The sequence below is a fragment of the Sylvia atricapilla genome, chromosome 2 (genome assembly GCF_009819655.1).
Source record: "Sylvia atricapilla isolate bSylAtr1 chromosome 2, bSylAtr1.pri, whole genome shotgun sequence".
NCBI lineage: Eukaryota > Metazoa > Chordata > Aves > Passeriformes > Sylviidae > Sylvia > Sylvia atricapilla.
Window position 1 is genome coordinate 29,888,348 of NC_089141.1, and position 23,550 is coordinate 29,911,897.

General features: G+C 39.4%; 1 protein-coding gene across 2 annotated transcripts in view; it reads right to left on the bottom strand.

The window, feature by feature from the left end:
- TENM4 (teneurin transmembrane protein 4) overlaps nucleotides 1–23,550 on the bottom strand; it is a 338,879-nt gene that overhangs the window by 181,429 nt on the left and 133,900 nt on the right. For both annotated transcript variants that reach the window (XM_066341254.1, XM_066341256.1), the window contains exons 4-5: nucleotides 19,944–20,042; nucleotides 17,629–17,864 (exon numbers count right to left, since the gene is read on the bottom strand). In XM_066341254.1, coding sequence (XP_066197351.1) covers nucleotides 17,629–17,864; nucleotides 19,944–20,042 — 335 coding nt within the window. The remainder of the gene's footprint in view (nucleotides 1–17,628; nucleotides 17,865–19,943; nucleotides 20,043–23,550) is intronic.

Below are 23,550 nucleotides of genomic sequence, written 5' to 3' on the forward strand. Positions count from 1 at the left end.
ACCTTTCCCCTGCAGCTAAGTGCTAGCAAAAGGTGCCCTGAAATTTGCTCAACGGGTAACAGAATTTTCTGTGGCAGAGTAAACCATCTTATCCTCAGTCTTAAGTCACTTGTGCTTGCCTTCTTGGTGGAAAAAGTATGGCTATCAAACTCCAGTCCCTTCAGAGTTTGATTACTTCACAGAGTTCAGCATTTCAACCATGCTTGTGTGAGATGGCTGCTCTTTTGCTGGACTCAGATTCATTTTAGCAAAGAAAATTTGCAAACAGTTTAGTATCAGCTGAGTTATTCAATCATACAAACAAATCAAATTTCATATTGGTGGAACCAAGTAGTCAGGATCATGATCCATCTGATTTTAACATATTATGTCTTCCTATATTTCATTATTCCTACTCCATAGCAACTTGTGGATGCCATAATCAGCATCAGCACATGCTGTTAAGCCACATGAAGAGGAACATTCTTTCCAAGCTTCTTTTGAAGACACTCAGGCTTTTGAGTATCTTTGTATTATTGCCACTTGCTTATGAGACAGCAAAACACTAAAGTCAAAACAACTTACTCAGCGGAGCAGAGAACAAAGGAAGTGGTACTGCACTTAGTTTGTCCTTTTTCATTCTAAGATAATAATTCACATGGACAACAAAATGGACATCTCTTAGGACAGGTTGATGGAGCGAAGGAGTTAGCAGGGAGAGGCAGATGATTGTGATAGATCACAGGGAGAAGAAAAGACAAGACATGCTTACTGAAGCATATGAGACCCCCAGAAACCACACCAGTCAGCAAAAAAATTGAAAAACAAACTGCTGGCCCTTTATTAGCTTGTTGCTTTGCCCAAAGCAGCAAGCTAAGTGTAATAAATAACCAAACCAATCAATTACGATGTTTGGAATTAAGGCTACAGCTCAAGCCACCAGCTGCTTCCATAGTGTTTGTTAAAAGCATTCTCACAGCAGCTCACAGGCTCTGCTGCTTCCTTCTCCCCTGCCCTCTCAGGGCTAAGTCCTGAAGGTACCACAGCTGGCCTGGTAATTCTTCACTCAGGCAAAGCTGCTACAGAAACAAAGGAATGAATAAAACAACAACTGTTTTCCAGCTAACAACTGATCTTGCCCTGAACAATGAATAAAGAGTTTCTCAAAAGTGAAGCTTAGCAAAACACATTAATGACCCCTACCTGAGCCTGGACTTACAGCAAGCACAGGGGTAAAGGGCATAAAGGCAAGACAAGAAATCTTTTGGGATTCTCATCTGAAAACCCCAGCCAGTTGCATTGCACTAAGAATACTCCAGGTTTTCAATCCATATTTATGTAAGAATATATGCCTGTATATGTCAGTATATTTGCTTAAATAACACAGGGGAGGGCACAAGCTTTGGAAAACAGAGACTTCTCTGCACAGCCACTCCATCCTCCCCAGCTCAGCTGTCCTGGCACTGAGCTCTATCTGGAGAAGTTTGGCTTTGCTGCTCCACTGGTTTCTACAAGCACCTCACTGCACTGCTGACAGCTAAGCCTAAGCCAAGACACAGCCAAAAGGCCACTCCTGGGAGGGAGAAGGGTTTTCCAAAGCTTCCCAGTGCAGCATGGGGAAAAGGAAAAAATGGAAAAACACTGTGTGAGAAGGAACAAATGAGAAGGACTAAAGCCACAATGGACAAGAATGAAAATGAAAGAGGAAGAAGGTAAGAAAAATGTGGAATGAGAGAAACTGAGAAAAAGAAGGTTAGAATAGAGCAAAGGTAAGTAAACGAAAAAGTACAAAAGATTTGAACTAAGAAAAACAGCTGAAGCTCAGTCAGTGGTTGATACATTTTTACTTCTTGTTTCTTTGCTCTCCACTCTTTGTGTGGAAACAAGCATAAGATATGCGGCCGTTACATATTCCTCTTTAACCTTCATGTTTAGTCAGACTTACAGTAACATGCTCTCCAAAATGATACCTAAGCTTTGCTTTTATCTCCTAATTGAGAAAAAAAGCTGAATCCCACTACTGAATTACTCAGGGTTAATTTTAACTCAAATAGATGTATTGCTTTCATTCCTGTCTCTGGAAGAAACTTGACTGTAATTATCTGGATAACTATCTCTACACTGAAATCAGATGATTTTGTACAAGTGGTAGAATTGACTGTTGCAGAATTAACTGTATTTTTGTGACATCCAGTGTTAAGAAAAGGAGCCTGAAATAATCATCGGTTTGTCAATCTTCAATAAATCAAGGAAGATTAAGAAGAATGGGAACAGTAAAACAAACATTGAAAAAAGAAACTGTTTTTCTCTTACACTGCTGCTCCATTTCAGTGCTGGCCAAGGCTTCTGTGTCCCAGCATGGCAGAACACACGTGAGTCAAGGGCTGAAGTGGCTCTATGGCCCTATTGGTGTAGGAAGAGGGTAAAAAGCTGGATGCAGTACATGCTATCTGCTCTACTTGTTTGTATGGTCAAGTCCTGGACTAGACAGATCTAAGCTGTTGTTCATCTAAGAGCCTGAGGACACCTTTGAGTGTTGTAGTGATTTAATCCCCAAAGAACAGGTTCACAGATCTGGAACTGAGATCTAGTATCCTGACTGAAGATCTCAGTGGTTTGCAGTATCATGAATTCACATCATTTACACATCCATACCCAGGTCACTCACACAGGCACCAAGGCGTGAGAGAAGGATTCCTGCAAGGCTACTTCTTGCATGGACTTTGGCAGTAACCTTATGACCAAAAACTCTGTATAGCACTCTGTGTCATTCCCAGTGTCTGAAATTATTTCCTATACATAAATGCTTTCCATCTGTGGCTTAAAATTCTCACTCAGGAAATGGAAAACCTGACTTCATAAATCATCCTTTCCCCGAATGAATGTGAATTTGCACACCAGGACAGGACTGCAGTCAAGTGGGAACAGAGAATCCTGCATACCAGGCTCTCCACAACCCAGATGGATTAGAGCTGCTGTGCAGTTAGAAATGTAAAATTAACAGGTCACAAAGGAACGGAGCCCAAAATGCAGCTTGATTACATGTTGTTTAAGCGAAGACTCTAAGCCTGCAGCTGGGAGGTCCCATGGCTCTGCTTCCTGCCTGTTGATTTATTTGACACAAGACAATAGTTAAGAAAAATAAAAAAGGCACCAGGAGGGACATTTAGGGTAATGCTCACTATTGAAATATTCCCATTTGCCTCCCCTCCTAACTGCTCAATGATCCACCTTCAATGAGAAAAAAAGGGTTTTCAAGCCTCCACAGTTTGGGGTTGAAGACACCTTGTTGGGCTGAGATGCAATTTCTTCATCTAAGAAATGGGCAATCTGTATTGACCCATCTCAAGGTTAAGGGAGGAAGAACTTTGCTGATAAAACAGAGAGATATCTGTGTTGTGTTTGTTTGTGGGACTTTTTTAGGACCTAATGTCCTAAAAATCCTAAAAATGTCCTAAAATATGATGTAGGTGCTTTCACAGCCAGCTCAGCTCTGGCACATTCTACGGGATACATCTAGCAGTTCCTGGGACCCTACTTTGCTGCCTGTCTATTGCTTCACATTTAAACTTTGCAAGTACCAAAAGTGGTTCTTTTGGAGATAATTCACATCTCCTTCCCTCAATCCGAATCACCACCTGCAAAGGAGAGATACAAATGATAGAGAGCTCCCTACCTCTTAAAAATTTGCCACAAAAGTGGCAACTGCCTCTTAAGAAAACAAAGCACTGTGCTAATCACCTGAAATCCTGCCACAAATGCATTTAGTTGATTTGATTTGAGACTAACTAGTTATTCTTTGACCCCTCCTGATTGAAGAGCTGTATCCATGATTTCCATGATAGAAGCAGATGGTCTACCAAATAGTATTAGCTTCTTCTTAGGAGAACACATTATATTTTAATTTAGTTCCCAATTGTTCTTAATAAGGAAGAAGAAACGACTCCAGCTGAAGCACCACATTTCTTTGAAACCTTCTAGGAAGTGACTAGAAAGGCATGTTATAAAATGAAGCAGTTAAACTCAATGTTTGTTCAATGCAAAGAGTCAGCACTTCCTATTCAATGTCGTCCTAATTGCCCCTGAGGATCAAAGTCTTTTGAATGATTGCCTGTCCATTCAAATCATTAATAGATGATCGTTGGCCCCTCCAGTGCTACAGTAGCTTGTAATTTCTTACAGGAAAGGGAAAATGTAGTTTTAAATAGAAAAATTTAAATATTTTTATGCTTTTTTAAAATGAGGATTTTTTAAATGTTAACCTATAGAAAAAAATAGACATAAAAGTGTCATAGCTTATCTGAGGAGCTGATTGCTTAAATATCTTTGGTAATTTCCATTACCATTCTATTTATTCAAATAGAATAGGGAGTGGAAAAATGGACCTCATCAGCATTTGGCTGCTATTAGGCAGCCTACTATGACAAAGAAACTTTTTTCAGCCCTCAAAGCTCTGGTAAATTTGGTGTTACACATGCTCAGGCCTTTCTCAGTAAAATAATATTTTGACTTCTATATATCCTTTCTGGCAGAGACCATACTGAAATAAATATTACTGAGATATTTCTTCGAGATCAAAGTCAATTATAAGATGGTCCCACTATACCTCTAAATGGAGTTTTAATTTGTGTATATAATATTAGAAATAATGGTTTTCCCACTGGGATACTCACTTCAATTAGAGAAATGAGGACAGGCAGTTCTACCAGAGGGCCTCTTATCCTGCTTTGCATTTACTAAAATTCTGGGCTAGCCTGTTGTGGACAGTATAATTTTACAAATGCCCTTTCATTAGACACATATAAACTGTGAGACACTAATTAAAAATGATGTATTTTACATAGGTAAATCCACAAGCTGTCACATGCTTCTTTGTTATCTCAACTAGAGAACTTTTAGAGAACCTGCCTTCCAAAAATAATACAGTAAGTTGCCTAAAGTCTAAAAAACACAGTTTTCTGTGCAGAAGTCACAAAATATCTCTCTTATTCTAAAACCCCGGCACAACAGAGGTAGGATCTGAGTTTAAATCAAATATTCCAGTTTAAGCAAGAAGATCTAAATATTGCTGCAGAATTTGGTGTGTGAGCTGATCTCTCAGATGGCTGCCTGCTCATCTGTCCTTCTGAACACAAACATGATTTTGTTATACTAAGACAAGTAAATATCTTTGAGACCACTGCTTGTGTTTTAATCCTAAAATCAGCTGAAAGCTGCATTAGTGTTTATTAGTCACTATGCACATTCTAAAAGCACCAGTGCCCCAATTGGGCTGTGCCAGTTGATATAAGAAAAATTAACAAAATTACAATCTCAGAATCCCTTGATGTCCAAAGCACAGGTTTAACTTGAGCTTTACTTAGCCTAAGTAAATCTAGTGACTTCAAGAGGATAATGGAGGTGTTTCAAGTTCAGAACAAATGTACACATTTTGTAGATCTGGGCCAGAGTGCTCATCAGCATTGTCAAAACCGAGCTCTAAAGCAGAATCCTATCAGCCTTGAACTCGCTGGAAGAGATACGAAGAAATTTTAACTGTACATGTGTTCAGGAGCATTTTGTTGTTTTAGCTGCTTTGGATGACAAACGCATGGGTCTGTTTAAAGCAGGCTAAGAATGTGTTTTAATTTGTTTTCTAGTTTTTCTTTACAAATACTAGAAAAACAAACACTGTTCCAATTTGGAGAGGAGAAAAAAAAATCCCTTTTTTTCCTGTACAAAAGCTTAGCAAATGGATACAAATGCACAGTCTGAGAAAGCCGATAAAGTGGGTGACACAGCACAATTAACAACACAATAATTTTTGTTCTGTCCAGAGACCATGAGCAAAATCCAGGACAATACTTTCAGGTGCTATAAATCTAGATGAATGGTTCAGATCAGTGTGAAAAGCTCTCTCAATAAGAAAAGTTAACACAACCTGATGATTTGTTCCCTCGGACTTAGAACTAAATCCAGCACACAGAAGACAGCAAGTGCTAGCAAGTGCAGCCCACACTGTTCTAGAAAGACCCACAGCCATCTTTATATTTAATCTTACCTAAAAAAAGCACTTGCTAAAAAACTTGAAGTTTGTCAAGTTAAGCACTCAAAAATGAGCAAAGAACAGAATTAAGATTGCTTTTGTGATTTTACATCAGCCTCTGTATGCATGTGTACTCTGTAATAGCCTTTAATTCCCTCATCACAGGCTATTTTTTTTCCACCGGCCCAATGCTGAGCAGAACAATTGCACAGAAATTACCACTCAACCCCGGCAACTCCAGCATTGTGGCACGTTCAATTGCTTTCTAGGGATGCCATATGTGCAGTCTGCTTGGTAGCAGTAGGAGGGCGTTGGAAAGGGAAGTAATACACTCAGCACAGACAATTCTGCTACTGCATTCTAACTAGGTCCCTGCCAGGCATGTGTGAACTCAGATTTTCCTATTTTTGTGGTAGCCAGCTCAGGGTGGATCAGAGATGTGATGAAGTACACACCATTGCTTGTTCTCCCTAATAAAAAAAGAGGTGTCACAAGGCTCCATTACCTCAGTACTTCTGCAATGTCAGTAGAAAACAACAGTACATACATTACCAGAATTTTGCCTAAATGAGTGACCATGTCAGCTGGTTGATGCAGATACTCTCACATCTATTTAGGGCACAGAATCATTAAAGCTGGAAAAGAACTCTAAGATCATCAAGTCCAACCACTAACCCAGCATGTTCACCATGAAACCACATGTTTCTATCTGCCACATCCATGTGCCTTTTGAACACTTCTGAGCACAGTGATTCCACCATGGACAGCCTGCTTGACAGCTCTTTCCATGAAGAAACCTTTTGTAATATCCAGTCTAAACCTCCCCTGGTGTAACTTATGGACATTTCCTTTGGTCCTGTCAGTGGCTGCCTGGGTGAAGAGGCTGACCCCCACCTGCCTACAATCTCCATTCAGGGAGTTGTAGAGAAATAAATGGTGCCTCTGAGCCTCCTTTTCTCCAGGCTGAACACCCCCAACTCCCATCAGCTGCTTCTCATGAGACTTGTGCTCCAGCCTTTCCCCATTTCTGTTGCCCATCTCTGAACATGCTCCATCCAGCACCTTAATGCCGTTCTTTTAGCCCAAATGTTCCCTTGGGATAACTTAGGCCATGATAATTTTGGTGCATCATTAAATACACATATATCAAAGTTCTTGCTTGGGGACACAGCACACTGCTTTGCCCCTGCGTTCCCAAAGACTAAGTTGAGTAGTGAATTAAACAGTACTAAGCAGTGCAACTTGATAGTCCATAACATCTATTTGAAAGAACACTACTGTGGTACTGGTTCTGGGCAGTCCCTATCTTCTAAATTCCTGTGCACTCTTCAGCTAGCAATGATTAGAGATCATTCTTAATAGATAGTTTGGGTCTGAATACCCATAAGAGTCTAGCAGTAGAGAAATGTATCCCTTCTGGACCAGTTGGGCACCTAGAACAGTCCCACATACATGTTCCACAACCTGGAGTAGCCCATGATACAGTCTGACTGAGGAAGGTATACTAAAATAAACTGTTACTGACCACCAAGATGAATGCTGTTTGAAGTATCATTATGGTTAAATTGAAGGATTAAATTTTTTTTTTAAACCAAAAGCCTCTGGAAGCACTTTTGATGCTTGATTTCATTACAATTTCTGCCATAATTAAAAGGGATTCTGCTCTATTGATACTCCAATTAGATTTTCTTTTGAAATACTTAGGGTAAGCATAGCCATCATATCTGCCAATTGCCTGGTTCTGCTTTGCTTTTTAAAGAGTCTCTTTGCACGATGAAGTGATGCTGCAGTTGTACCAGGCAAGCAAGGTGAGATGCCGCTGCTGTGGCACATTCTGCCAGACATGAAAACAGGCAACATATCCTGTTCTCACCATCCATCCAGGCAAGAGCTTCTGAGTGCAATAGGAACAGGCTTGGAAGTTAAGGTATGATAAAATCAAATAGAGAGGAAAATAGGAAAAGCTGCAGATGATGGGAGAGTTTATAGGTTAGCACTGAAACACAAAGATTCAACAACCTCAATCTGTCGAGCACCAGATCCTACTGTCTCAAAGCAAAGTCTGTAAGTGGTCCTTTTGTCCTTTTGGAGCTTTTAAGTTTCAGCATAAACAGTGGTTTGAAATCTTGACAAAGAGGAAAAGAGTGGATTGGACTTTCTCTTCATTATTTTACAGGTCATCTAGGATGTTGCCTGGGCAGTATACTTAACAACAAAACCTCACCCTATAAAGATGTCTACCTACTACATAGCTCAACTTTAACTACAGGTAAAAACCCCAAGAATGCACTGTTGTACACATTCAACAGAAATGCATGACCTGGCAGCAAAGCAGGCTTTGCAGCCATTTTTTAATTTATGCTAGAAAAGGATGGGAGAGACACAGTAAACTATAACCAAGGAGTATTTTTCACTGCCAGTGACATCCCTAATTGAGATTACTCTATTATGAGTTACCCACAAAAATGTTTGGTATTTAAAAAAATTGAAGAAAAGCCCATTACAGGAAACAATTCTTTCTGTGTCCACTTAGCTGCAATTAAATTACATTATTTCACACTAATTAGTATGAAATAAAAACATGGACTCAAGTAGAACTCATTCCACGAGACATATAAAGATCTGTAAAACTGATTCTTTTTCAGCATCTGTGTGCAAAGGTCAACCTAAGTAATGAAATAAAGATTATAGCAGCACATCTGTGCCACTGTCATAAAGACAAGGCCAGCACTTCTGGAGTCAGCCTGCTGTTATTTTCTTTTCTGTGGGCTTACAGCAACTATAAAACCTCGCTAAAAGCAACTGATAAAAGCTTATGGGTTGAGAGTCCGTACTTTACCATTTAATAAAACCAGATGGAATTACATTAATCTCTCCTTGTATTAAAGATTCTTAATTTTACAGAAGGACCAGACATCTAAAGGGCCAACTAATGTGTGGTTTCACGGCACACTGCTGCAGACTCCCATTTCAGATGAAGCCCTCTGGATACACAGCCACAACCTGCTTTCAATTGGTTAAATAATCAGTTATATTGGTGGTCTATTTCAGAATGGAAGTCATTCTTCCAATGATCACACAATGATGAAAGAGGATAGGACTTTGACAAAAGGACCTCTTCAATCAGTGTCGAAATAAAACAATAGGCAGAAATAAAAAAAGAAATATATGAAAGCCAGAACAATGGGGAAACAGAGAGTAATCTATATAAATCTAAAACCACGGAGAGAGGCGAAAAGAAGCTGAGGACATCAAGGAAAGAATACATGTCTTGGAAAAAACCCACATAACAACAGAACTTTTTTTTAAGTGTACTGAAACCTAGCAAAATGAGCAGCAATATTGATGGTGATAGGAAAATTGCTAATATTGTAGTACAGGCTAAAGTGTTCAGTAAGAATTTTTGTTCTAGTTTTTGAAAATAATTACAATAATGCAAGCATTTCACAGGAAATAAGTCTTTTTCCAGTCCATTAATAACCAGGAATTATACTGAACTACATCTATTTAAAACCAAACATTTTTATATCAGCAGCCTCATTTAACTTGTACCCAGTAAAGAAGAAGGAAGAATCTGACTCACTGATTAATACTGAATCAGCTACCAAGAAATTAGAACAGGATTAATGCTCTACAAATATTTAAGAAGGGAAAAGGACAGGATGCAAGGTTTGGGTAGTCTGATATCTATTACAGACAAAATAACAGAAAACATAAAACTGCAGTGCTAGAGAATAAAGAAAGTGAATGTATGGTATCTCAGGCAAACCATATTGCTTCTCTGCAAAACAGATTTTAAGAAACAGTTACTCATTCTTTGACAAGATTACAGTTTAGTAAGATATTTGATTTACTTTGTTGTGATAAAACAAAGAAGCATTTTTTGTATATAAAGACATGTATACATATACTTTAAAACTAACTGAAAGACATTAAAATTATCATTGCTAGTGAATAACCATCACATGTTACAACTTCTTGTGGAGTTCAACAACTGAGAGTTGGTCTGAAATTATTCAACATTTGCATCAGTGTTATGTAAGTAAATATAAAATCATGGATACTAAACATGTAGATGACTCAAATACTTCAAGTAAGAAATGCAGTGATGAGGGCAGAACAGAAAAACAGAGGAGCAGGGCAGTAACTAAATTTGAATGATTCAAACAAAAAGTGTCAATAGTCAGCCTATGCACTTTGGATAATGGACCACATGAACAGTGTCCATGAGATGGGACACTGGCAACTGGAAAGCAGAGAGAGCAAATGACTTAAGGAGTAAGCAGAAGAAGGTGCTATACAACAATAACCTTACATAACTTTTAGAGCCCAGAAAGACCTAATAAGATGCTTACACATCTAAGTTGCGAAAAGCCAGCTGAAGAAGGTATGGGACTTACCTGTGCAAAACGGGTAGAATAAGTAGCTGGAGTTTGCTGGGCTTCAATGTGCAAAGAAATCAGGCTGCACAATGTGACAGTTTATGGATTTTAACATACTGAAAATTGAGAAAAGAGTTTTAAATGAAAATTATGGGAAACCTTAGGCTTCTTCCTGCCTCCAGTAAACACTGAATTAGCTGAGAAAAGATGAGAACTCAACCAGTATACTGTAAACTCTACAGTATATCACTGTAGACTCTGAAGAAGTACTAACCCCTTTACAAAGCAGAAATTTTGCCTCCAAGTTCAGAACATATTGTCATCACCTGGAATACCTACATATTATTTTGCTCTACTTTCCAGTGATATTTTCTTGCAGCAATATCTCTCCTTTGAGTCCAGAAAGGGAAATTAAGCTGGTGAAGGGTCTAGAGAGTAAGTCCTATGAAGAGTGGCTGAGGGAGCTGAGGGTGTTTGTCCTAGAGAAGAGGAGACTCAGATGGGGATCTTATTGCTCTTTACAGCCACCTGAAAGGAGCTTGTAGCCAGGTAGGGTTCAGCTTTTTCACCCAGGCAACAACTGACAGGACAAAAGGACACAGTCTCAAGCTGTGCCAGAGGATGTTCAGATTAGAATACAGAAGAATTTCTTCATGGAAAGGGTTGTTAAGCATTGGAATGGAATGCCCAGTGAGCTGGTGGAGTCACCATGCCTAGAGGTGCTCAAGAAACAACCTGACATGGGACTTTATGCTGTATTTTATTTGACATTGTCATGTTCCATTGAAGGTTGGACACAATGATCTTAGAGGTCTTTTCCAGCCTAAGTGATTCTGTGATTCTTTCAAAAGCATATCCATCATGGTGTATTTCTCTAATCACAACACTTTCAGTGTCAGGTTACAGATCTCAATTAGATTGAAACAGTGAATGTTCTTTAACGGAGTTTCTATGACAAGATTTTTAACATCCATCTGAATGAATTGATTGTCACAAGAATAACTTTAAAGTGGCATCTTGTACCTTTATCACCTTTATTTTAAAGCACAACAGTGGATAAATCACTTGTATTTCCTTTGCTCTAAATTATAAAGCTAAGAGTAGCTACTATCCAAACATACACTGGAAAATTCAAAGTAAAAAAAAAAAAAAAAGATGCACACATTCACCTAATAATACAAAGAGCTCTTGCTGACTTTGCAGGTGATAGAAAATAAAAGATCTACATTATAATTCATAGCACAATGCACTTAAAGCTGCAGTGAAAGACAATGAAACAGGCAGAAATGTAAGACCGAATGTAACCCATTGTGGTGTTAATTTACACAGAATCCTAGAATGCTTTGGGTTGGAAGTAACCTTAAAAAAAAAAAAGAAGGCCATCTAGTTCCAACCATCCTGCCATGGGCAGGGGACCCCTTCTACTAGACCAGGTTGCTCAAAGCCCCATCCAACCTGGCCTTGACCTTTCCAGCGATGAGGCTGCCACATCTCTGGCAACCCATGCCAGTGCCTCCTCACAACTCTCACAGTGAAAAATTTCTTTCTGGTATCTCTCTAAACCTACTGTCTTTCAGTTTAAGGCCATTGATTCTGTGCCTTTTTCGTTTATCTGATAATTACTCTACATGTGTGCAGGCATGTCGAGAGGGAGGTGGGGCAATGCCAGCAAAGAGGCATTTGAGTCACTATTTCATTGTGGATTTGTCTAGGGAAAGTTTATTTTGCCAGATACCCTGAGGCAGCTTTCCTGAGCTCACCAGCCTCTTGTAAACTTTACACACAGCAGCTGCCCTTGCTGGTTCTCTAAGACAGTGAGGTGTGACTGAGGTGAACACAGAGTCCTGTGATTTTCCCATCTCTCTGCTACAGAACAAAAAATGCAAAAATTTCTGCAACTCCATGCATTTCTGAGTAGTCAGAGAGAAGCTCAAATTGATGGCATCTCTCTCATGAGGTTGAGACTATTTTCATGCCTTAGCCTTTCTGCGAAAATTTACAGGGGCAAAATTTGGGTGCAACAACAAAAACAATAATTCAAATCTGGATGGAAGATTTAAAATCAGTCATGATTTATATTCTATCTTCAGTTGGGTCAATTTCCAGAACCAGGAATTTATAAAAATATATGCAGATTTTTCCAGTTCCTGTTGCAGACACTGGGCCAAATGCCACTGACTGTGACTGCATTTGAACCAGTGCTGAAGGAAATGGAGTTGCTGCAGTTTAAGAGGAGCACCTGCATGAGAAGAGTAATGCCCATGTTTCCTAAATGTCAGGGGTACGAAAGGAAGAGGTAAATGCCATCTAAACTGTCCTGCTTAGTGAGAGAGTGGCACTATTCTTGCCCCACCAATAGTTGTCTGCATTTGGTATAATAAGGGCCAGCTTTAATAGAGAAAAAAAAAAAAAAAAAAAAAAAAAAAAAAAAACCTACATATTCAAGTTCTAATCTAATGGAAAAAAATGGTAGTGCTGGCTCGTGATGATGATTGCCTCTCAACCAGTGTCCTGGAATGTTGTTTCACAAACATTTAGAATACACAAAATATATCACTGTTAATACTAAAGCACCTTTTAGACTGGTTCTGACATTTTTATTTATTAAGGGCAAAAATTAAATAAATGAGTTTGCAGTTACTGAATGAAGAGACCACAGTAATTTTATGAAGATGTGAAAGAACCAAGAAAGGACCTCAAAGCTCTGTTTGAGGTAACAGATTGACTTCATAACATAAAGGCTTTGCTAGAACAGATTGTTTAGCTCCTATTTCTGCCTTTTATCAAAGACAAGATGGAAATAGAAAACATTCAAAGATTTTGATTTACAATCCTTGTAAATCAAAAGAACAAATGTCAACAGTAACAAAATAAAACTTAATCTGGGATCAGAAAAGAAATATTAAAGCAGAAAGTGAAAATAGCCTGTTGGCAGCGTAATAAATTGTTTAATATTTTAACGTGAATAAAAACCTTAATATCAAGGTATAAATGTAGGATTAATAGATATGGATCAAGTTTAGTAATTAAGCATTAGCAACTTTTCATATTGATCTCTTACCATGTAAACCCCATGGTAACTGGTACACCATACATCCACTGCTAACTAATTAGATTTCTAAGAGCTTTGGAGAGCTGCTTTAAATTTGGTTTGCTCTGTAGCATCAAAGAACCATGGACAAACTGAGCTAAAGTTAGCTTTCAGGGTGATTTTTAGACAATGAAAAGAAAGACACTTTATAAAACACATCATAGTCCTAGCACACTTTTACTGTCAAAGCATTTTGCCTGCAGCAAGCAACACTGCTCTTCAAGTGAAGCTGCATCTGTACAGAGTTCAAATGAACACAGAGCTGAAAAGTAGAGAGCTCTGACTCCAATAAAAAGGAATGACTGTTTTGGCTTCATAATATATTTTCCAGCCCTAGCTTTAATCTAAATCAAATGCCCATCTTTCTTGCTGTTCATGCAATGCAACCACAGCACACGCTTAAATATAGGAAAATTGCAAGTGCCTAACAACATCAAATTGTACTTCCATCTAGTCTGGAATCTACATCAGGCAGAGGATAATAACTTCTGTTTAAACAGGCAGAAACTATTCTCCATCACTAATTAATTCAGAAACGGTTCCACAGACCTAGCCAAACAGCTGCTGGGCATGGAGATCTGGACAATCAAACAGGTATTTTCTGTTTCTAAACTTCCTCCCAAGCAGTACAGCAATGTCAGAGCCTCTTTACAATGCTCTGCTAGCAGGTCTGGCATCCAGAAGGTACAGGAACTGCTGCCAAAGTATTAGCATAGCAACATACCTCATGGGATTCTCTCTGCCATTAGAATATTGCTAGAAATTAGCCCTCCAAGGCAGAACCCAATGCTACACAGACCCTATCAAATCCCAGCAAAAGCCATAAAATTTTTTCTTGTCTAGCTGCCTATTGAATAGACATTCCTAAAACAGAGAATTAAATTTTAAAGTCATGTCTCTTTAGGAACTCCTGAAATAGAAAATTTCAGGGCAGTTCTGAGCTGCTCAAAGAGGCCTTTAACTTCAATGGTTCCATCACTTTAATGCTGCAGCCCTGATGTGTGCCTGCTTTTCTTCTTGGTGTTCTCACCCCACAAGACAAGCTTCTGTGGAGCTCCTGGGATTTGCATAAGCTGTGTGTGTGTAAAACACTGATGGGCCACAAGTCAATGAAAAGCTGGTTAATTCAAATGAAACCCAGCTTCTGGTGTTTAATACACTCTGCTATATTTTGTTTGTTGTTATCTCTCCAGACCAGTGACTCAGCCTGGTAAAACCTTCACCTTGATCACAGTGTTGACACATGACAGCAGCTGTTCAGCTGCCATGGATATATATTTATGTCTCCTCATTTTGAAACAGGCCAGCAAGATGAATGAACCTCAGACTGCTAAATGCTATAAAGACTTACATGAAATAATAGAAACTGCCTTTTAGCCTCGAACAAATGATTTAGCAAGTTAAAGTTGTCCAGGTCAATTTCAAAAAAAAAGGAACTGGCTTCAGCAAAACACTTCATAAATGACCAGTGCCCTGTTGTTTCCGTGCAGCTCTGCCTGCCTCAGATGGGCACCTGCCAGAGTTGTGTCTGAGTGTCTGTCACACAGAGAATGCTGCCCATAGCAAGGTCTCTTCTGTAAGTCTTAGGTCCACACTTCTACAGACAGGTAAGACCTGCAGTGGGCAGTTTCTAATACTTAAACAGAGGATTGTGACATGCCTGATGCTGTGAGGAACATCCTGAAAGCTTAGATACCACTCTGAAGTATTTCCATTATCTAACCAGTGTACAAAAAACATTAAATGCCAAACTGCTGCTGTGAGACCCACCCTAAAGTCCATTCACTTAGATGGGAACCTTTCCAGAGACCTCAGTTTGCTCTGGAGGATGAACATGGTCATTAAAAGATAACTTCTGTGATTGCTTTAACTAACAAGAGCAGATGGAAAGCAGTCAAGTTCTCAATACCCATAGACCGTTATAGAAGATTAGAACTTATACTCATGACTAAGTTATACCTTACCACTCAGATTGTCCCCATGACACTGAAAAGATCAAGGTACTGCTTACATGAGAAAAGATATCTGTAAGAAAATGCAACTAGGCAAATATGGGGAGGAAAACCTCCAAATTGGAGGAAAATCAGTAGTTTGTTTGCAAGCAGACCAGGTTACCTAGAATAATAAGTTCCTGTTAAGAATTACATAGTTCATATCAAAATGCAAAACGTCTCAGTTTAACTTAGTGAAAGTACAAACATTTTGACTCCCTCATTCATTTCCTTTCTTTTGGGTTAGGTGATACAATTCTCATCTGCAACTTGACAGGATGTAAAAAATAATTACAAATGAAAAGGTTATTCATAATTTTTAAATGAGTTAATTAGTAAACCCCGCCAGAGTCACTCATTACAGTAATTAATAATTGATTATACTTGAAATTAAACACAATTTTTCATCAAAATCTAATTAAATATCTGCCTTTTTTCTTGTTGATTAGAACACTGGGTCTGGTAGAGACAATCTTTGCTAAATATGTTTATGCTGAACTGAACCATTGGATGTGATTTTTAATAATTGGTAGTTCCTTTAGAAATTAGTAATTATGACCCATAATTACAGAGGTTCAACCTGCTCAGCACTTCTGGCGTCTTGCCAGCCATCTGCAGTGTCTGGCAAACGTCAGTGAATTCACCTGAATGGAGAGGATAAGAAGAATGGGAGGGCACTCAGTGGACCTTCCTTTTAATAACATTAACTGTGGTTTTAAACAGGAGTGTGACTTCGTGAACTCTGAGACAGGGTTCTGAGTTGGAGAGTGGCAAACTAAACTCCTCTCCATCTATCAACCAGCACACACCTCCTCCTCCAGAATGAACTGGCACTGCTACTCTGAGCTGAAATGATCCTCCTCTGACACACTGAGATAATGTCCAAAGGAACCATGTTCAGGACATAAGGAGAATACCAGACAAATGAGAAAGGTGATTCCAAATGTACATAGCAAATGATGAAAACTGACTGCATATTTCATCAAACTGCCGCTGATTTAATGTTGGTTAATTAATCATTCCTGTTCCTCTTACAGGAGACATAAAAGTGTCCAGAGTATGATGCAAGGCAGAAGCGGAAAAGTATCAGTCATTAAAGAAGTATATATAAAAGGAACACAGTAAAAGCAATCCTTTGTGGTGGTGCTAATTATATTCATGTAAAATGAAAGCAAAATCTTTTGATCCAGACTAAGATTTGTAATTCTAACCACAACCTTTTACAGATCATTAGTGTACAGGAAGTCACAGCAAAATCAAAGCGACTCCATGCCATGAGAAATGGGCTTTTTTACCCATGATCACATCTGAAAGTGTCTGACAACTGGAGTTTGCACCATGAACAGTTTAACAGAAGTCTAGGAATGGACTTTTTTAAGACATTTATAACACACATATCAAACAGAACTGAAGAAAAAGTAATGGTAACATTCCAACTTGACAGGCTTAAAAACACAATTTTCCCTTCTAGCAGTTCAATTACTTTTGCAACATACACTAAGAACATTGACAAGTCTCATAAACCAAAGAAATTCGGATCATGCACAGTTCAAGAAAAATCCACTGCTTTTCTACTCAAGATGCAAATTTCACCAGCACCACCTACTCTAGAAAGGCTCTGCTTGAACTACAATCTCAGCCCAGTTCTTCTCCATCCTCCTGGTCACCCTGTGAACTCCAATATCATTAGTTAAATGTCACTGAAACGGGTGTATCACCAAATGATAGAATGAAATCACATTTCTGTGTATCAGGATCTTGGTTCTGACCCTGTCCCATCATAGTCAACACTGAGAGACCTGGATGTGACTGGGATTGAGACACGGACTTCACCACCTGCTTTAATGGGATGCTTAGAGAAAACCTAGTGGCTTTTCCTCACTTCAGGTACACCTTCCTCCACAGAATGTAAACAGCCCATGCTATTGAAGGGAGTGCAAATCCCTCATATAACTCATGTTTTACTAAGCCCTTCTGGCTTTATGACAGGTGTTCAGCTCCCTACCACAACACTACAACACAAACAAGTCAACAGATGCCTTATTTCCCCATCACTTTGTACCACAGTCATGACCCTCTGCTTCTCAAACATTAGCAGTACAGGGGGAGTTTGTAGAGAAATGAAATAAAAAGAAGAAAAACAAACAGCAACAAGCTTACCTATGAAATAGGCCAGCAGGATCACCAGCGTGACTGAGATGACAATGGCACTCAGGGCAGCACATTTCCAGTTACAGTACTTATAGGGTTTCTTCAGGTTAAAGGCAGGCCTAGAAAAGGTACTTCTGGGAAGGGGCCTAGGGGGAGGTGAGTACACAGTGCTGGACGTCAGGGGATATCCCGGCGACGTTGTACAAAAAAGGGGAGAAGTGCCTCCAGGTTTGAACAGGAAGTGCCTGAGGGAAGAAAGACCAACAGCAAGTGACTCCTCACACAAATCGATGCAGAGGGAGGCGTGGGGTGGGAGAATGGTGACTGCTGCCAGGACGAGGAAAGCAGCTCCACACAATGCTGGCTACGGACATGGAGGGCATGCACAAAAGAGAAGAATAAAAATCAAAGGCAAGTCACACAGAGTAAAAGAAAACAAAACCAAACAAAAAAATCACAGTGCCAACAATGCCACAGAGAACTCTTCAAGGGCAGGAGTCCCCTCTGTGGAAGAGCTGACGTTAGAGTGAGATGAAAACCCCAAGCACAGCTACGACAGACTGGTGGCACGGGCAGAACCGGGAGCCTGCTCGCACTCCCACAGAAATGCCCTACGGAGGCTGAAGAGGAGTGGAGGTCAGATTAAAGAAGGGAGGGCTTTTATCAATTTATTGATCACTGCATGAGAGCGTTTTTTTTTTGTGTGGCATCGGTGAATGGAGATGGGGGAAAAGAGCTTAAGCCATTCCATAGCATCCAAATTGTCACAGAGGGGATTATTCACACTGTCCCCATCCAGCAAATTTAAGTGTCACACAATGGTGTGGCTAAAAGCATCAAAGTCCTGTGTACTGCCAGTGGGGAGAGGCACCTGCTTCCAGAAAGCAGTCCAGAATACCTTGGATTGGAGCCTATCTTTTAAAAAGTGTGAATTACTGTCAAAGGCAACAGCATTTCCTGTCCAGTGACACATTGGGAGGCACCATATTTTGCCCATTATGACAAACGCAGCCCATGAGCACCTCGGGTGAGACTCATGGACGTCAGCACAAAAAAAAACACACTGAAGCCCATGAGTTTCTGAAATGAAACGTCCCACTGGAACTTCTGTCCATGGGAATACTTAATGAAAAACCTGATTTCAGTGGGACACCATGCTGTAAAAGGTGTTCAAATTCTGAGAATGAAGCCTGGGAAATGGAGTGGACTAGTCTACCACCATGCTTCTGTAAAACAAAAAGGCAGCTTGTGAGGACTGAGAAATAGCCCCAGCACCCTTTGCACATTCTGCCATGGCTTATGGGGCCAGATTTGCCACCAGAGTAAATGCAATTAGCATGGATTCATGGGAGTCAGTCAAATCAGTGGCTGATACCAGATGAAGAGGTGACTCTATTTTCCCCATGAAGTTACTTGCGCAGTCACAGGGGAAAATGTCATATGTGGAAACATCACAGTGCAGAAAAGCCACCACTTCATGCAGTATAATGTAACGCATAATTATCCAAAATAGGTGTCTGCAACACTACAGCCATGGTTCTATTTGTACTCTTAAGCATGACTGCTGAGCATTAGAGACAGATTCTTTACTTCTACTAATGCTCTACATAAAAAAAAAAAAAAATACAATAAGTCAGATACTATCCTGGTTTGTTTTTTTTTTTTTTTTTAATATTTATTTAGATAGACATGTATCTGTTCTGAGCAAAGAAGCACCTGCAGTGTTTGAGTACACCAATAAGGTCTTGTGTGAATGATGGCTACCAAATTATGAGCTGCCAACACAAGATTCAACAGTTTCGGCACCAAGTATCAAATTAGAAGTCCATTTGAACTTAAAAGTTGAGTGATCAAAATTTGTGTAAAGATGCCAGTATGGGTGGTTAAGTCAAACTCCAAAGCTTGGCTTACATACACCACTAGCAGACACTTGTCAGATAAGGTATGTGGAAGACATCAGTTTAACAATGAAGTAGCAGGCTGTCAGCACAATAGAGGTTTCAGATTTTTATGAAAACGAAATTAATTTTAGTTAATATGGGAGTGGAAATTGCTGTAGGTACTTCCTACAAATGAAATGACTTTCAAAACAATAAGGGCATAAAAAGCAAATGGCATGCGGTGGCTCACTAGCATATAATGAGTTTGCCATTAACATGTACAGGACATAATGCTCCAAGCCCCAGAAATTCATTTTTTAAAGCCATATTGGAAGAGGTCAGCAATGGTGTTGCCCTTAAACATCACTGATATGACCAAATGCTTTCATGCAAGGATCATAATGACTGTACAGTAAACAGGAAGACCACGTAAGTGTCACATACCCATCATTGTAAGCACCGTCATGTCGGGAGGAGGTGAGAATGTCCATCTCAATGAGGTTGTCCTGCAATGTCTCTAGGAATGTCTGCTTTGCTATGTTTCTACATACATATGGAAACATGAATGAAGCCAGTGAGTCATGCATATATGAAGTGTGATCTTATAAACCACAGTGGTCATAGTGCAGTTGTGCATGGAATTAGAATGATGGACCATATATTTATATGTATAAGATGCTACACATATATATATATAGCTTTTAAAAATGTTCACTTTTTTATATATACACTATATATATGCATATGCACACATATAAGCACACACGCCCATGTGCATGTATAGAAGAAGTTGATGTCTTTGTTCATTGCACATTATTTATTGCCAGTGACACACGAAACCTTCTGAACTCCTGGATCCAAACGACCAGATTCCAAACCAGCCCAGCTGTAATCTGGTTATACTCCTGCATCTATGTTACTGTAGCTCCAAATAGGCATAGCACAGTATCTATATCCCACTGTGGCCAGTGCCTTGGTAGCACTCTTGCACCTAACTTTCTTATGGATTTCCAGAAAAAATCTGCCTTTACTTAAAATCCTTTACTTTAGTTTCAATTTTAGTTTCAATTGAGAACTTTTTAGTTTCCAATTTGATTAATTAATTTTTCTTGGTGGAATAATATCTCACTGTATGGAGTAAAATGTAAATTTTCAAAATGTAAATTTTGCTCAATATGAATGTTCCAAATGCACGTCTCTTGGCGATGAGCAGATAGAAGTTAGAAACAGTTAAGCTGTAACCCACATTCCAACACCAGAGTATCGGCTATAATCTGGATAATACAGGCAATAAGCAAAAGACTTAAGGGCTGCACATGCAAATGCTTGGGACTGACCCTGCACACAGCAGCGGCATTTTGCAGTATTTGTGCCCCCGGCATGTTCTTTTATAAGTTACATTTTGATCTATAAATGCTAAACTGTTTTGTGCTTTTTGAGGACAATAACAGGAATATAAAGAATTAACTCAGAGGCACAGCTGGGAACAAATTGTGTCTTTCTCACCTTTGGGCTTGTTTCTCAAGACCTGGCAAAAGAACATTCTTCACATGCTCTTTTTTTAAAAAAATACTGTCCTGATTTTGCCCATGTGTGTTTTCAGCATCAAAACTGAATCTAAGCTTGAATAGTGAATAAATCCTCTGGCAAAAACTAGCAGAAAAAAACATAACACCACTGTGACACTTTATCACTTATGCAGGATTAAGGGCCTAGAGGGTATAAGTGACATGAAGTCAAACAAGAATTCCTGTCAAAGAAACTGGATCCAGGTAACATGCTAAACCAAGAGAAACCAGCCCTGTCATATTATACAAACCTTGATACTGTTTCTTCTAAAATGTTCTGAAACCTAATTTTCATTTCTACTTCTTCCTCTTCCTGCTGCTAATGCCAGCACTTGTTTAGCTCAGCTCACTGCTTTTGTAGGCTTTTGGGCTGCTTTGACAGAACAGATATACTCCTTGATCTGAATGAAAGTGAAGTGACTCCTATTCATAGCTTTGGAGTAAAGTGGATCAACATGCATGAGCTGTGTGCCATAGCACTTGAGACATCAATCCATCCCCAAGTGTTCCCGGCTTCCTCACATTCCCTGGGAATGCAGGAAAAATTGAATGCTGAGGTCAAAGCAAAAAGAAGCAGCATATGTGCATGCACTGAGCATTTAATGGGTAAGAGGCAAGGCACCTAGCAACACACCAATAAATCAATAAAAAGTTCATCGGTAGTTAAAATGCATATCAAATTGGTTCCATGAATTTCAGTTGTGGATTGTCAATAAAATAGAAAAGGGGAGGGTTACAAAATTTCTTAATGTATGCATTTGTAACAGAGAGTTCACTGGGTCATCTGAGGTACTGATGTGTGACTGTCCTCCTCATGGAAGGCTCACAGAGTTTGCACCCTTGGAGATTACCTGCAAATGGCTGGCTAGCTACAAACCACTCTCCTTTCTCATTAGCAGTAGTGGTGGCAGAAATCTGACCTTACATGATTACCACATGAAATTTCCTGGGAGTGGAAGTCTCCTGAAAACTGTTGGTTCGTGAACTAAACATCCATCTAGTTGGCATTTATTTGCTCCCACAAGGTCAAATGTAAAGGAACAGGAAGGAGACCACAGAAGAAAGAAGACTGAGGAGTAAATATGGGGGGAACTCACTTACCTGTCAGGAGTGACTGCTGAGCAAAGATCTTCTCACCACAACCTTGATAATACATGGCTTTTAAAGCAACAAAAAAGGGAGCAGACAGGAAAAGAAAGAGGAGAAAGGAGAAACAGAGAAAAGGGAGTAAAGGGAAACTAATGAAAAGGAGGGAGAGAAGAAGAGGGGCTCTTCCTCTTGCAACATACGAAACTCTCAGATATGCTTATCCTATCAGTTGCGTATTTGTGCTGCACATCTCTGCTTGCCCTTGCATTATGGTTGGGAAATTTCCAGGCAGTGACAAACCAGTCTGAATTTCCAGTTCTGAAAACTGCCTGGAGTCCACGGCAGCCAAAATCAAGCCACTTTAAACACTGGTTAAATTCTATAACTGAAGGCACATTCCACGGCCTGTGACAATCCTCGTTTAAAAGATGCAGCTTTTTTCTTCTTGTGTTTCTCTCTGTTGACTAATATGGGATTAAAATGCAACAACAACAACAATGGAAATACAATTCCATTTTTGACATGAGATTACTATAATCTCCTAACTTCAAATGCCTTTATTCTCCGATTAATGTCTCTTGGCCAGGTTTTGTATTTATACATATTGGACATTTTATTCTCTTAGTTTTTGGTTCTAAAAATCTTTGCAGTGCAGAAGATGGGGAAGATCAGTCTCATGAAAGAGGTTGAACTGGGAATCCAAGTTTGCTAAAGAGGTCTGAAGCCTGGTCTTTTATGTCTACACAATTCCCACTGAAGGCAATGGAAGACCTCTGTGTGCCAGAAGAGCTGACTGTAAGAGTGGAGATTAGGCACAGATATACTGATCATCTATGCAGCTCAGCCTACTCTCTTTATGACATCATTATAACACACTTTTTTCTTAATTTTGCTCAAGTGAAGGAACAGTCAGTAGAGTTAATTTGCTGTTGGCACAAAATTACATATTATTTTCCAACATGTTTGTTGTCAAAACGAACACTGGGCAAAATTACACTATTTCAACCAGTGTGTCAAAAGCCTCACCACCAGTCTTGAAATGACCTGTTTTCTACCAAATTAATAAAATGGTTAGCTTGAGGACCAAGTACAAATGTGACTGATCTGTGATACTAGTGAAATCATCAAATGATGCAGAAAGATCTCTTCATGAAGGTGGACCTACAACTGCCAGTCTGATTAACAGCAATGATGTGACCAATCCAGCCTGCAACAAGAGCAATCCGCTTTAGATTTTGAAAAGTTTTCATTCACAGTGATTTCACAGAGAAGAAATGAGGACCGCCTTTAAGGTTTTGCACTACTAAAACAGTGTATTATCTCTTCTACAAAGAATTCACCACCTGGCTAGTAAAAGGCACAGGGCTTCCTTCAAAATTATAGAGAATTATCAC